This window comes from Taeniopygia guttata, chromosome 35 (genome assembly GCF_048771995.1).
Source record: "Taeniopygia guttata chromosome 35, bTaeGut7.mat, whole genome shotgun sequence".
NCBI classification, from domain to species: domain Eukaryota; kingdom Metazoa; phylum Chordata; class Aves; order Passeriformes; family Estrildidae; genus Taeniopygia; species Taeniopygia guttata.
This window is the reverse complement of record NC_133060.1, coordinates 1627670-1641034: the sequence shown is the minus strand read 5'-3', so window position 1 is coordinate 1641034 and position 13365 is coordinate 1627670. Positions and strand designations below refer to the sequence as shown.

At 39.3% G+C, this 13365-nt stretch overlaps 1 protein-coding gene across 7 annotated transcripts; it reads right to left on the bottom strand.

The window, feature by feature from the left end:
- Positions 1-1950: 1950 nt before the first annotated feature.
- On the bottom strand, positions 1951-12969 carry LOC100229107 (uncharacterized). 7 transcript variants are annotated; one of them, XM_072921085.1, is made up of 5 exons: positions 12869-12969; positions 8471-8616; positions 2607-5504; positions 2272-2508; positions 1951-2056 (listed from the first exon to the last, which is right to left on the bottom strand). In XM_072921085.1, exons 2-3 carry the CDS (start codon positions 8535-8537, stop codon positions 4189-4191), a joined length of 1383 nt encoding a protein of 460 aa, XP_072777186.1. In that variant the 5' UTR covers positions 8538-8616; positions 12869-12969; the 3' UTR covers positions 1951-2056; positions 2272-2508; positions 2607-4188. The 7 variants fall into 7 exon arrangements, with proteins under 7 accessions (XP_072777186.1, XP_072777187.1, XP_072777185.1 ...); XM_072921086.1 differs by having other exon boundaries at positions 2272-2724; positions 2885-5504; XM_072921084.1 differs by having other exon boundaries at positions 2272-5504.
- Between the last annotated feature and the right edge of the window lie 396 nt (positions 12970-13365).

Sequence of the window (13365 nt, the reverse complement as noted above, 5' to 3'; positions counted from 1 at the left end):
GCGATGCCCCTGAGGCCCCATAAGGCCCTAAGGGTTAAAAACGGCCAAATTTTAACCCCTAAAAAGGGGTTCCTCCAATATTTGAGGAACGTTTCTGTGAAAAACGCGTATTTTACCATTGGCTTTTGGCAAATATTACAATGCATATTGTGTGTGTGATGTTAGAAAGTGATGCGCTATTAATTCTCTTAAGTAGGGTGTTAAATATAATTTTAGGTTCCAACATAAGGTTAAAATAGAGATTATGTATGTGGAGGGGAGTTTGTTTTTTTTTTTAGGAATGAGATACTGGCTTTGAGGAACACCTAAATCTTCCAGAGAAAAGGAATTTATGGTTTTCTTATCAGAAGAAGAAAATTTCTTCAGGCCTTGCTCAGACTCCTTGGGGATTAAAGGAAACAGTTGACATCCAAGAGAGTTCTTGTTTCAAATAAAATATATGCATAACCATGAAGGATATATGAATATGCAACAGGCTATTTCTTTTAAGGTTATTCCTTTGTTCACAAGGGATGCTTTTTGTGACTTAGTGTCCAAGAGCATCCAAACATCCGCAATTCTTTGCTTTTTATTGCCTTGTAATTGTCCTAACTCTAAATTTTTATTACACTAATTATATTACTATTTTTATAACCATTTCATTATTATTAAACTTTTCAAAGTGGTTTTTCACAGCATCAGCTTCTCTGCCGTGTCCCCACCACTGTTAAAAATCCCCTCCAGGAAGGTGAATTCAGGGATAAAAAAATTACTCAAAAACCACTTTTAAACCAACATCAGCCCTTTCCTAGGGGATTTAGGGATTTACATCCCTACTGGAAGCAATCCCTCCTCCACGAAACAGATGGAGAGGAGAAAACAGCAGCATTTATTTGATTTTATTTACGTTTTTCTGCTTTTATTTACGTTTCCCCGCTGCTGTCCGGGATGAGAGCGGAGCTGCCCTTTTCCGAAATGGCGGCCTCGCCTTCAGGGAAGGACGCGAGGTAAAATGGCGGCGGCCTCCTCCTCCCCATTGCCGCCCGCGCTGCTCAGCTCAAGATGGCGCCTGAACGTGACGCCCCGGCCGCCATCTTGGATGAGGTCACCCAGCCACCATTGCCCTGTCGTGGGGAAATTTTGGCTTCCAAACCCTTCCAAACCCCTCACGGGGGTTTTTAGTAAATTTTGGGGGTTGTTGATTTATGTCGCGACATGTCGCCTTGATAAAAAACTCCGTTTTTTGCCTTTTTTTTCTTGCTGCGAAGGGTCATGGCGGCCGCCGTAATGGCGGCGTCCCGCCTTTCCCCTCAGCCCTCACGGTTAAAAACCACTAAAAAAAGTGACTCAAAACCACTTTTTTCCTTTTTTTCCCTTTTTCCTTTCTTTTTTTTTCCTTTTTTTTTTTTTTTTTTTTTTTTTTAAGGAAAAAAAAACACTAACAGCCACCAGGACATTTAAAAACATTATTTTTTCACTGAATAAAGTGTTTTTTTAAAAATTTCCGCCCATACCCGCAGCTTTTTCCACCAGAGGGCCTCGGTCATTGCGCAAAACATTTTTCTGCCTTTCCCCCCACCCCTCCTTGTTTTTTTAAATTTTATTTATTTATTTTTTTAATTAATTCCTCCTTCCATTTTTAACTCATCTCGCTTAAGGCTGTGGGAGGGACCCGGCTCATCCGCTCCCCACTTTTTTGGGGGGAAAAAAAGGGGTTTTTTGGGAAAAATAAAGGTGTGGGGTTTTTTTGCCAACAGCGTCTCAAGAAATTCGGGTTGGGATGTGGGAAAAAAAAGGCAAAAAATTGGTTTTTTTTCCCCATTCCCTTTTTTCCCTTCTCCATCCTCCTCTCAAGGTCCAGGATTTCCCAACTTCCAGTCCCAGGGAAGGGGGAAAATGATAAAAAATTATTAAAAATTATTAAAAATTATTAAAAATTATTAAAAATTATTAAAACACTCCCCCCTCCTCTAAGTCCACCCCTTTATTTTCATTTATTTTAGCAGGATGGCAAAAAACTGGATTTTCCCATCCAAACTGGATTTTCACACCAAAACCTGGATTTTCCCATCACAAACTGGAATTTTCCCATCACAATTTGGATTTTCACACCAGAAATGGATTTTCCAATCAGAACTGGATTTTCACATCCAAACCTGGATTTTCACATCCGAACTGGATTTTCACACCAGAACATGGATTTTCCCATCACAAATTGGATTTTCACACCAGAACTGGATTTTCACACCAAACCAGGATTTTCACATCAGAAAGGGATTTTCACATCTGAACCTGGATTTTCCCATCACAAACTGGATTTTCCCATCACAAACTGGATTTTCCCATCACAAATTGGATTTTCACACCAGAACATGGATTTTCCCATCACAAACTGGATTTTCCCATCACAAACTGGATTTTCCAATCAGAACTGGATTTTCCCATCACAAATTGGATTTTCCCATCCAAACTGGATTTTCACACCAAAACCGGGATTTTCCCATCACAAACTGGATTTTCACACCAGAACTGGATTTTCCCATCACAAATTGTATTTTCACACCAGAAATGGATTTTCCAATCAGAACTGGATTTTCACATCCAAACCTGGATTTCCACCTCTGAACCTGGATTTTCACACCAGAAATGGATTTTCCAATCAGAACTGGATTTTCACATCACAAACTGGATTTTCCCATCACAAACTGGATTTTCCCATCACAAATTGGATTTTCACACCAGAAACTGGATTTTCACACCAGAACCTGGATTTTCACACCAAAACCTGGATTTTCCAATCAGAACTGGGATTTTCACATCCAAACTGGATTTTCACACCAGAACCGGGATTTTCACACCAGAACCGGGATTTTCCCATCACAAACTGGATTTTCCCATCACAAACTGGATTTTCACACCAGAACTGGGATTTTCCCATCACAAACTGGATTTTCCCATCACAAACTGGATTTTCACACCAGAACATGGATTTTCTCATCCAAACCAGGATTTTCACACCAGAACCTGGATTTTCACACCAGAAATGGATTTTCCCATCCGAACCTGGATTTTCACACCAGAACCGGGATTTTCTCATCACAAACTGGATTTTCCCATCCGAACCTGGATTTTCACACCAGAACCTGGATTTTCACATCCAAACCTGGATTTTTACCTCAGAACCTGGATTTTCACACCAGAAATGGATTTTCCCATCACAAACTGGATTTTCCAATCAGAACTGGATTTTCACACCAGAACTGGATTTTCCCATCCAAACTGGATTTTCACATCCAAACCTGGATTTTCCCATCCAAACTGGATTTTCACACCAGAAATGGATTTTCCCATCACAAACTGGATTTTCACACCAGAAATGGATTTTCCCATCCAAACTGGATTTTCACATCCAAACCTGGATTTTCCCATCCAAACTGGATTTTCACACCAGAAATGGATTTTCCCATCACAAACTGGATTTTCCCATCACAAATTGGATTTTCACACCAGAAATGGATTTTCACACCAAAACCTGGATTTTCACATCTGAACCTGGATTTTCCCATCACAAACTGGATTTTCACACCAGAAATGGATTTTCTCATCCAAACTGGATTTTCACATCAGAACTTGGACAAGGGGTGATGGCCCCACAATTTTGGCGTCTTTTGGCGCGTCCCCAACCCAAGTTTTTTGCCATCCATTGGGCGCCATATTCCTTACGGTTCCTCGCTGCCGTGAGCTCCCGGCGCGTCCCCGGCGCGCCGTGACCCAGCAAGGGGTGATGGCCCCACAATTTTGGCGTCTTTTGGCACCCCCAACACAAGTTTTTTGCCATCCATCGGGCGCCATATTCCTTACGGTTCCTCCACGACCCGGCAAGGGGTGATGGCCCCACAATTTTGGTGTCTTTTGGCACGCCCCCAACACAAGTTTTTCGTCATCCAACGGGCGCCATATTCCTTACGGTTCCTCCGCGACCCGGCGAGGGGTGATGACCCCACAATTTTGGCGTCTTTTGGCACGTCCCCAACACAAGTTTTTTGCCATCCATTGGGCGCCATATTCCTTAGGGTTCCTCGCTGCCGTGAGCTCCCGGCGCGTCCCCGGCGAGCCGCGACCCGGCGAGGGGTGATGGCCCCACAATTTTGGCGTCCTTTGGCGCGTCCCCAACACAAGTTTTTTGCCATCCATCGGGCGCCATATTCCTTACGGTTCCTCGTTGCCGTGAGCTCCCGGCGCGTCCCCGGCGAGCCGCGACCCGTCCAGCGGCGCAACCCCCCCAATTTTGGGGAGGTGGCTACGGCGGTGCTTGGCGAGATGCGACCCCTGGCTGAACGCCTCGCCGCACTCGCCGCATTTAAAAGGTTTCTCGCCGGTGTGGACGCGGCGATGCCGCTCCAGATGCGACGCCCACGCGAATCCCTTGCCGCAATCGCCGCAGGCGTGGCTCTTGTGCGCGGCGTGACCGCGCCGGTGCAGCAGGAAGAGCGGCGCCTCGCCAAAACGCTTCCCGCAGTCGCCGCACTTGTAGGGTCTGTCCGGCGAGTGAATCTTGCGGTGCTGCAGCAGATGGACCTTCTGCGTGAAGCGCTCGCCGCAGCTGCCGCAGCCGAAGGGCCGCTCGCCCGTGTGGACGCGCCGGTGCCGCTCCAAATGCGACGCCCACACGAAACCCTTCCCGCAGTCGGCGCAGCGGTGCGACTGCTCCCGGCTGTGGCGCCGCTGGTGCCGCGCCAACGCCGGCCCCGCCCGGAACAACTTCCCGCAGTGGCCGCAGCGCAGCGGCGTCACGCCCAGGTGCGTGCGGCGGTGCCGCGCCAGCTCGGCGCTTTGGCAAAACGTCTTGCCGCAGGCGGTGCAGCGGTGCGGCCGCCGGCCGGCGTGGCTGCGGCGGTGCTTGGCGAGGTGCGAGCTTTGGCTGAACGCCTCGCCGCACTCGGCGCATTTAAAAGGTTTCTCGCCGGTGTGCACGCGGCAGTGCCGCTCCAAATGCGACGCCCACGCGAATCCCTTCCCGCAGTCGCCGCATTTGTGCGGTTTGCCGGCGGCGTGGCCGCGGGCATGCGCCGCCAGCTCGGCGGCGGCGGCGAAGCGCTTGCCGCAGACGCCGCATCGGTGCGGGCAGTCGCCGGCGTGGGTGCGGCGGTGCTGGCGCAGGTGCGAGCTCTGGCTGTAGGTCTCGCCGCACTCGGCGCAGCCGAACGGCCGCTCGCCCGTGTGCACGCGCCGGTGCCGCTCCAAATGCGACGCCCACGGGAAGCTCTTCCCGCAGTCGGCGCAGCCGAACGGGCGATGCCGCGACGCTCCGGCGCCGCGCGGCGCTTTGGCACTGCCAATTTTGGGGAGAACGGCCGGTTTTGGTGAAACATCGGTCACGGTTTTATCCGGGCGCCGCGTTTTGCGCCGGTTGGAGCCGCGGAGTTTCTCTGGCTCCGGGATGTGCGGTGAGCGCGGCGCGAGACCGGCGCCGCTCTCCGGCGCTCCTTTCGCCGCCGATTTGTCGCTCACCAGCCCCTGAGCTGCTGGGAAAGGGGAAAAAAGCAGGAAAAGGTAAAAATGTGAGGAGCAGGATTGAAAAAATGGATTCTCCTTACAAATTTTGATTTTTTAGCTCACCGAGCAACAGGATTCTCCTTAAAAAATTTGATTTTTTAGCTCACATAGCAACAGGATTCTCCTTAAAAATTTTGATTTTTTAGCTCATCTAGCAACAGGATTCTCCTTAAAAAATTTTGATTTTTTTTTGCTCACCTAGCAACAGGATTCTCCTTAAAAATTTTGATTTTTTAGCTCAAATAGCAACAGGATTCTCCTTAAAAATTTTGATTTTTTCACTCATCAGTGAAAAACAGAAAAACAGAAAAAAAAAGGAAAAGGTGAAAACGTGAGGAGCAGGATTGAAAAAATGGATTTTCCTTTAAAATTTTGATTTTTTAGCTCACCTAGCAACAGGATTCTCCTTTAAAAAAATAATTTTTAAAAATTTTGATTTTTCGCTCACCAGCCCCTGAGCTGCTGGGAAAGGGGAAAAAAAGCAGGAAAAGGTGAAAACGTGAGGAGCAGGATTGAAAAAATGGAGTAGAAACAGGATTCTCCTTAAAAAAATTGATTTTTTCACTCTGAGCTGCTGGGAAAGGGGAAAAAAGCAGGAAAAGGTGAAAACGTGATGAGCAGGATTGAAAAAATGGATTTTCCTTAAAATTTTTGATTTTTTAGCTCAAATAGCAACAGGATTCTCCTTAAAAATTTTGATTTTTTAGCTCATCAGTGAAAACCAGAAAAACAGAAAAAAAAGCAGGAAAAGGTGAAAATGTCATGAGCAGGATTGAAAAAATGGATTTTCCTTAAAAATTTTGATTTTTTAGCTCACCTACCAACAGGATTCTCCTTTAAAATTTTGATTTTTTAGCTCAAATAGCAACAGGATTCTCCTTAAAAAATTTGATTTTTTCACTCACCTAGCAACAAGATTCTCCTTAAAAAATTTGATTTTTTCGCTCACCTAGCAACAGGATTCTCCTTAAAAAATTTGATTTTTTAGCTCAAATAGCAACAGGATTTTCCTTAAAAATTTTGATTTTTTTTGCTCACCTAGCAACAGGATTCTCCTTAAAAATTTTGATTTTTTTGCTCAAATAGCAACAGGATTCTCCTTTAAAAATTTGATTTTTTAGCTCACCTAGCAACAGGATTCTCCTTAAAAAATTTGATTTTTTAGCTCAAATAGCAACAGAATTCTCCTTAAAAATTTTGATTTTTTTTGCTCACCTGGCAACAGGATTCTCCTTAAAAATTTTGATTTTTTTTTGCTCACCTAGCAACAGGATTCTCCTTAAAAAAATCTGATTTTTTAGCTCACCTGGCAACAGGATTCTCCTTACAAATTTTGATTTTTTAGCTCACCTAGCAACAGGATTCTCCATAAAAAAATTTGATTTTTTAGCTCAAATAGCAACAGGATTCTCCTTAAAAAATCTGATTTTTTAGCTCACCTAGAAACAGGATTCTCCTTAAAAATTTTGATTTTTTAGCTCAAATAGCAACAGGGTTCTCCTTAAAAAATTTGATTTTTTTTAGCTCATCTAGCAACAGGATTCTCCTTAAAAATTTTGATTTTTTAGCTCACCTAACAACAGGATTCTCTTAAAAAAATTTGATTTTTCGCTCACCTAGCAACAGGATTCTCCTTAAAAATTTTGATTTTTTAGCTCAAATAGCAACAGGATTCTCCTTAAAAATTTTGATTTTTTTTGCTCATCTAGCAACAGGATTCTCCTTAAAAATTTTGATTTTTTAGCTCAAATAGCAACAGGATTTTCCTTAAAAAATTTGATTTTTTTGCTCACCTAGCAACAGGATTCTCCTTAAAAAATTTGATTTTTTAGCTCAAATAGCAACAGGATTCTCCTTTAAAAATTTTGATTTTTTAGCTCAAATAGCAACAAGATTCTCCTTAAAAAATTTGATTTTTTTTTGCTCACCTAGCAACAGGATTCTCCTTAAAAAATTTGATTTTTTAGCTCAAATAGCAACAGGATTCTCCTTAAAAATTTTGATTTTTTTTGCTCACCTAGCAACAGGATTCTCCTTAAAAAAATTGATTTTTTAGCTCAAATAGCAACAGGATTTTCCTTAAAAATTTTGATTTTTTAGCTCAAATAGCAACAGGATTTTCCTTAAAAATTTTGATTTTTTTCTCACCTAGCAACAGGATTGTCCTTAAAAAAATTGATTTTTTTTGCTCACCTAGCAACAGGATTCTCCTTAAAAAATTTTGATTTTTTAGCTCAAATAGCAACAGGATTCTCCTTAAAAATTTTGATTTTTTAGCTCAAATAGCAACAGGATTCTCCTTAAAAAATCTGATTTTTTAGCTCAAATAGCAACAGGATTCTCCTTAAAAAATCTGAATTTTTGCTCACCTAGCAACAGGATTCTCCTTAAAAATTTTGATTTTTTTGCTCAACTAGCAACAGGATTCTCCTTAAAAAATTTGATTTTTTAGCTCAAATAGCAACAGGATTCTCCTTTAAAAAATTGATTTTTTCACTCTGAGCTGCTGAGAAATGGGAAAAAAAGCAGGAAAAGGTGAAAACGTGATGAGCAGGATTGAAAAAATGGATTTTCCTTAAAAATTTTGATTTTTTAGCTCAAATAACAACAGGATTCTCCTTAAAAAATTTGATTTTTTTGCTCATCTAGGAACAGAATTCTCCTTAAAAAATTTGATTTTTCGCTCACCAGCCAAAAATGCAGAATTTTCAATTTAAATTACGATTGGTAAATAATATTTTCGTGAAGAAGAAAAATGAAGGAGAAGGATGAAGATTGGGAAAATCCCTCTGGAAATTCGCAGATTTTTTTAGCGTTTTTCCCAAATTTTCGTACTTTGAGAAAAAAAAGGATTGGGGGGATTTTAAAATTAAATTTTTAAGAAAAAAAAAGGATTTGGGGGGATTTTAAATTAAATTTTTTGGGGGTTTCTTACCCAGGGCCATGAGGGTCTCGTAGCTCTCGTGCATCACGTCGAGGTAAAGCGGCGCCCACGGCTCCATGGCGGCGAAAATCCCCAAAAATTCAAATTATTTCACCCAAAAAAATTCAGATTTCACATTCAAATCTCCCAAAAATAACCTGCAGGGAAAAGAAATGTGCAAAAAATCAAAATATTCCCCCCACGGCAGCGATTCCTGCTCTGAATAGCCCTAAAGGTGTTTTCCTGGGGAAAATAAATGGATTTTTTCTGTGTTTTTCCGGTGAAAATAAATGGGTTTTTTCCGTCTTTTCCTGGTGGAAATAAATGGATTTTTTCTGTGTTTTCATGGTGAAAATAAATGGATGTTTGCTGAAAATAAATGGGTTTTTTACGTGTTTTCCTGGTGAAAATAAATGGATTTTTTCCGTGTTTTCCTAGTGAAAATAAATGGATTTTTTCTGTGTTTTCCTAGTGAAAATAAATGGATTTTTTCCGTCTTTTCCTGGTGAAAATAAATGGATTTTTCCCGTCTTTTCCTGGTGAAAATAAATGGATTTTTCCTTTGTTTTCCTGGTGAAAATAAATGGATTTTTTCCCGTGTTTTGCACCTGGAAAAACAGCCCTGATGGTGTTTTCCTGGTGAAAATAAATGGATTTTTTTTCTCTCTTTTCCTGATGAAAATAAATGGATTTTTCCGTGTTTTCCGGGTGAAAATAAATGGATTTTTTACGTGTTTTCCTGGTGAAAATAAATGGATTTTTTCCTGTGTTTTCCACCTGGAAAAACAGCCCTGATGGTGAAAATAAATGGGTTTTTTTCCCGTGTTTTCCACCTGAAAAAATAGCCCTGATGGTGAAAATAAATTGATTTTTTCCATCTTTTCCTGGTGAAAATAAATTGATTTTTTTCCCGTGTTTTCCACCTGGAAAAACAGCCCTGATGGTGTTTTCCTGGTGAAAATAAATGGATTTTTTCCGTGTTTTCATGGTGAAAATAAATGGATTTTTTCCGTGTTTTCCTGGTGAAAATAAATGGATTTTTTCTTGTGTTTTCCACCTGGAAAAATAGCCCTGATGGTGAAAATAAATTGATTTTTTTTCCCGTGTTTTCCACCTGGAAAAATAGCCCTGATGGTGAAAATAAATGGATTTTTTCCGTGTTTTCCTGGTGAAAATAAATGGATTTTTTCCGTGTTTTCCTGGTGAAAATAAATGGATTTTTCCCGTGTTTTCCTGGTGAAAATAAATGGGTTTTTTCCCTTTTTTCCTGGTGAAAATAAATGGATTTTTGCTGAAAATAAATGGGTTTTTTCCATCTTTTCCTGGTGAAAATAAATGGATTTTTTCCCGTGTTTTCCACCTGGAAAAACAGCCCTGATGGTGAAAATAAATTGATTTTTTATGCCTTTTCCTGGTGAAAATAAATGGATTTTTTCACCTGGAAAAATAGCCCAGATGGTGTTTTCCTGCTGAAAATAAATGGATTTTTTCCGTGTTTTCCTGGTGAAAATAAATGGATTTTTTCTGTGTTTTCCTGGTCAAAATAAATTGATTTTTTCCGTGTTTTCCTGGTGAAAATAAATGGATTTTTTCCCGTGTTTTCCTGGTGAAAATAAATGGATTTTTGCTGAAAATAAATGGGTTTTTTCCATCTTTTCCTGGTGAAAATAAATGGGTTTTTTCCCGTGTTTTCCACCTGGAAAAACAGCCCTGATGGTGAAAATAAATGGATTTTTTCCGTCTTTTCCTGCTGAAAATAAATGGATTTTTTCTGTCTTTTCCTGGTGAAAATAAATGGATTTTTGCTGAAAATAAATGGGTTTTTTCCATCTTTTCCTGCTGAAAATAAATGGATTTTTTCCGTGTTTTCCTGGTTAAAATAAATGGATTTTTTCCGTGTTTTCCTGGTGAAAATAAATGGATTTTTCCGTGTTTTCCTGGTGAAAATAAATGGATTTTTCCCATGTTTTCCTGGTGAAAATAAATGGATTTTTTTTTGTGTTTTCCTGGTGAAAATAAATGGATTTTTCCGTGTTTTCCTGGTGAAAATAAATGGATTTTTTCCGTGTTTTCCCGGTGAAAATAAATGGATTTTTTCCGTCTTTTCCTGGTGAAAATAAATGGGTTTTTTCTGTGTTTTCCTGGTGAAAATAAATGGATTTTTTCCGTGTTTTCCTGGTGAAAATAAATGGATTTTTTCCGTCTTTTCCTGGTAAAAATAAATGGGTTTTTGCTGAAAATAAATGGATTTTTTCCGTGTTTTCCACCTGCAAAAACAGCCCTGATGGTGAAAATAAATGGATTTTTTCCCGTGTTTTCCACCTGGAAAAACAGCCCTGATGGTGTTTTCCTGGTGGAAATAAATGGATTTTTTCCGTGTTTTCCTGGTGAAAATAAATGGATTTTTCCCGTGTTTTCCTGGTGAAAATAAATGGGTTTTTTCCATGTTTTCCTGGTGAAAATAAATGGATTTTTTCCGTGTTTTCCTGGTGAAAATAAATGGATTTTTTCCGTGTTTTCCACCTGGAAAAACAGCCCTGATGGTGAAAATTAATTGATTTTTTCCGTCTTTTCCTGGTGAAAATAAATGGATTTTTTTCCTGTGTTTTCCACCTGGAAAAACAGCCCTGATGGTGAAAATAAATTGATTTTTTCCATGTTTTCCTGGTGAAAATAAATGGATTTTTTCTGTGTTTTCCTGGTGGAAATAAATGGATTTTTTCCGTTTTTTCCTGGTGAAAATAAATTGATTTTTTCCCGTGTTTTCCACCTGGAAAAACAGCCCTGATGGTGAAAATAATTTGATTTTTTCCTGTGTTTTCCACCTGGAAAAACAGCCCTGATGGTGTTTTCCTGGTGAAAATAAATGGATTTTTTCTGTCTTTTCCTGGTGAAAATAAATGGGTTTTTTCTGTGTTTTCCTGGTGAAAATAAATGGATTTTTTCCTGTGTTTTACACCTGGAAAAATAGCCCTGATGGTGAAAATAAATTGATTTTTTCCCGTGTTTTCCACCTGGAAAAACAGCCCTGATGGTGTTTTCCTGGTGAAAATAAATGGATTTTTCCGTCTTTTCCTGGTGAAAATAAATGGATTTTTTCCGTGTTTTCCTGGTGAAAATAAATGGATTTTTTCCGTGTTTTCCTGCTGAAAATAAATGGATTTTTTCCGTGTTTTCCTGGTGAAAATAAATGGATTTTTTCCGTGTTTTCCTGCTGAAAATAAATGGATTTTTTCCGTGTTTTCCTGGTGAAAATAAATGGATTTTTCCGTGTTTTCCTGGTGAAAATAAATGGATTTTTTCCCTCTTTTCCTGGTGAAAATAAATGGATTTTTTCTGTGTTTTCCTGGTGAAAATAAATGGATTTTGTCCATCTTTTCCTGGTGAAAATAAATGGATTTTTTTTTGTGTTTTCCCGGTGGAAATAAATGGATTATTTCCGTGTTTTCCTGGTGAAAATAAATGGATTTTTTCTGTCTTTTCCTGGTGAAAATAAATGGATTTTTTCCCTCTTTTCCTGGTGAAAATAAATGGATTTTTTCCCTCTTTTCCTGGTGAAAATAAATGGATTTTTCCCGTCTTTTCCTGGTGAAAATAAATGGATTTTTTCCGTGTTTTCCTGGTGAAAATAAATGGATTTTTCCCGTCTTTTCCTGATGAAAATAAATGGATTTTTTCCGTGTTTTCCTGGTGAAAATAAATGAATTTTTTCCCGTGTTTTCCACCTGGAAAAACAGCCCTGATGGTGAAAATAAATTGATTTTTTCCTGTGTTTTCCACCTGGAAAAACAGCCCTGATGGTGTTTTCCTGGTGAAAATAAATGGATTTTTTCCATGTTTTCCTGGTGAAAATAAATGGATTTTTCCTGTGTTTTCCTGGTGAAAATAAATGGATTTTTCCTGTGTTTTCCTGGTGAAAATAAATGGATTTTTCCGTGTTTTCCTGGTGAAAATAAATGGATTTTTTCCGTCTTTTCCTGGTGAAAATAAATGGATTTTTTCCCGTGTTTTCCACCTGGAAAAACAGCCCTGATGGTGTTTTCCTGGTGAAAATAAATTGATTTTTTCCCGTGTTTTCCTGGTGAAAATAAATGGATTTTTTCCGTGTTTTCCTGGTGAAAATAAACGGATTTTTTCCGTGTTTTCCTGGTGAAAATAAATGGATTTTTTTCCTGCGTTTTCCACCTGGAAAAACAGCCCTGATGGTGAAAATAAATTGATTTTTCCCGTGTTTTCCACCTGGAAAAACAGCCCTGATGGTGAAAAAAAAATTGATTTTTTCTGTGTTTTCCCCCTGAAAATAAATGGATTTTTTCCCTGTTTTTTCCACCTGAAAAATAGCCCAAAAAAGCTGCCGGTACCCAAAAAAATCCGAATTTCCACCCCCGCTCCCCTTTTTCCCCCCCGTACCTTCCGCACAATGGAGGCGATGACGAAGCGGAAATTTAAATCCGGATCCGGAATTTTCTCCTCCCACTTTTTAACCGGAAACCTCTAAAGGAAAAACAAAAAAAAACGATTTTTTTTCAGTTAAAATCGGGAAAATTGATATTTTGGGCACGTTGGGAAAGGGAGGGGTCAGAAATAAAGAGGATTTGTCAGCGGGAAAAGAAATGATAAAAATAGAAGTAAATAAATATAAATGTAAATATAATTATAAATATAAATATAAATGTAAATATAATTATAAATATAAATATAAATGTAAATATAATTATAAATATAAATATAAATATAAATATAAATGTAAATATAAATGTAAATATAAATGTAAATGTAAATGTAAATATAAATATAGATATAGATATAAATATAAATATAAATATAAATATAAATATAAATAATAATATAAATATAAATAATAATATTAATAATGTAATATGTGTTATATTCTTGTTTATAGGATA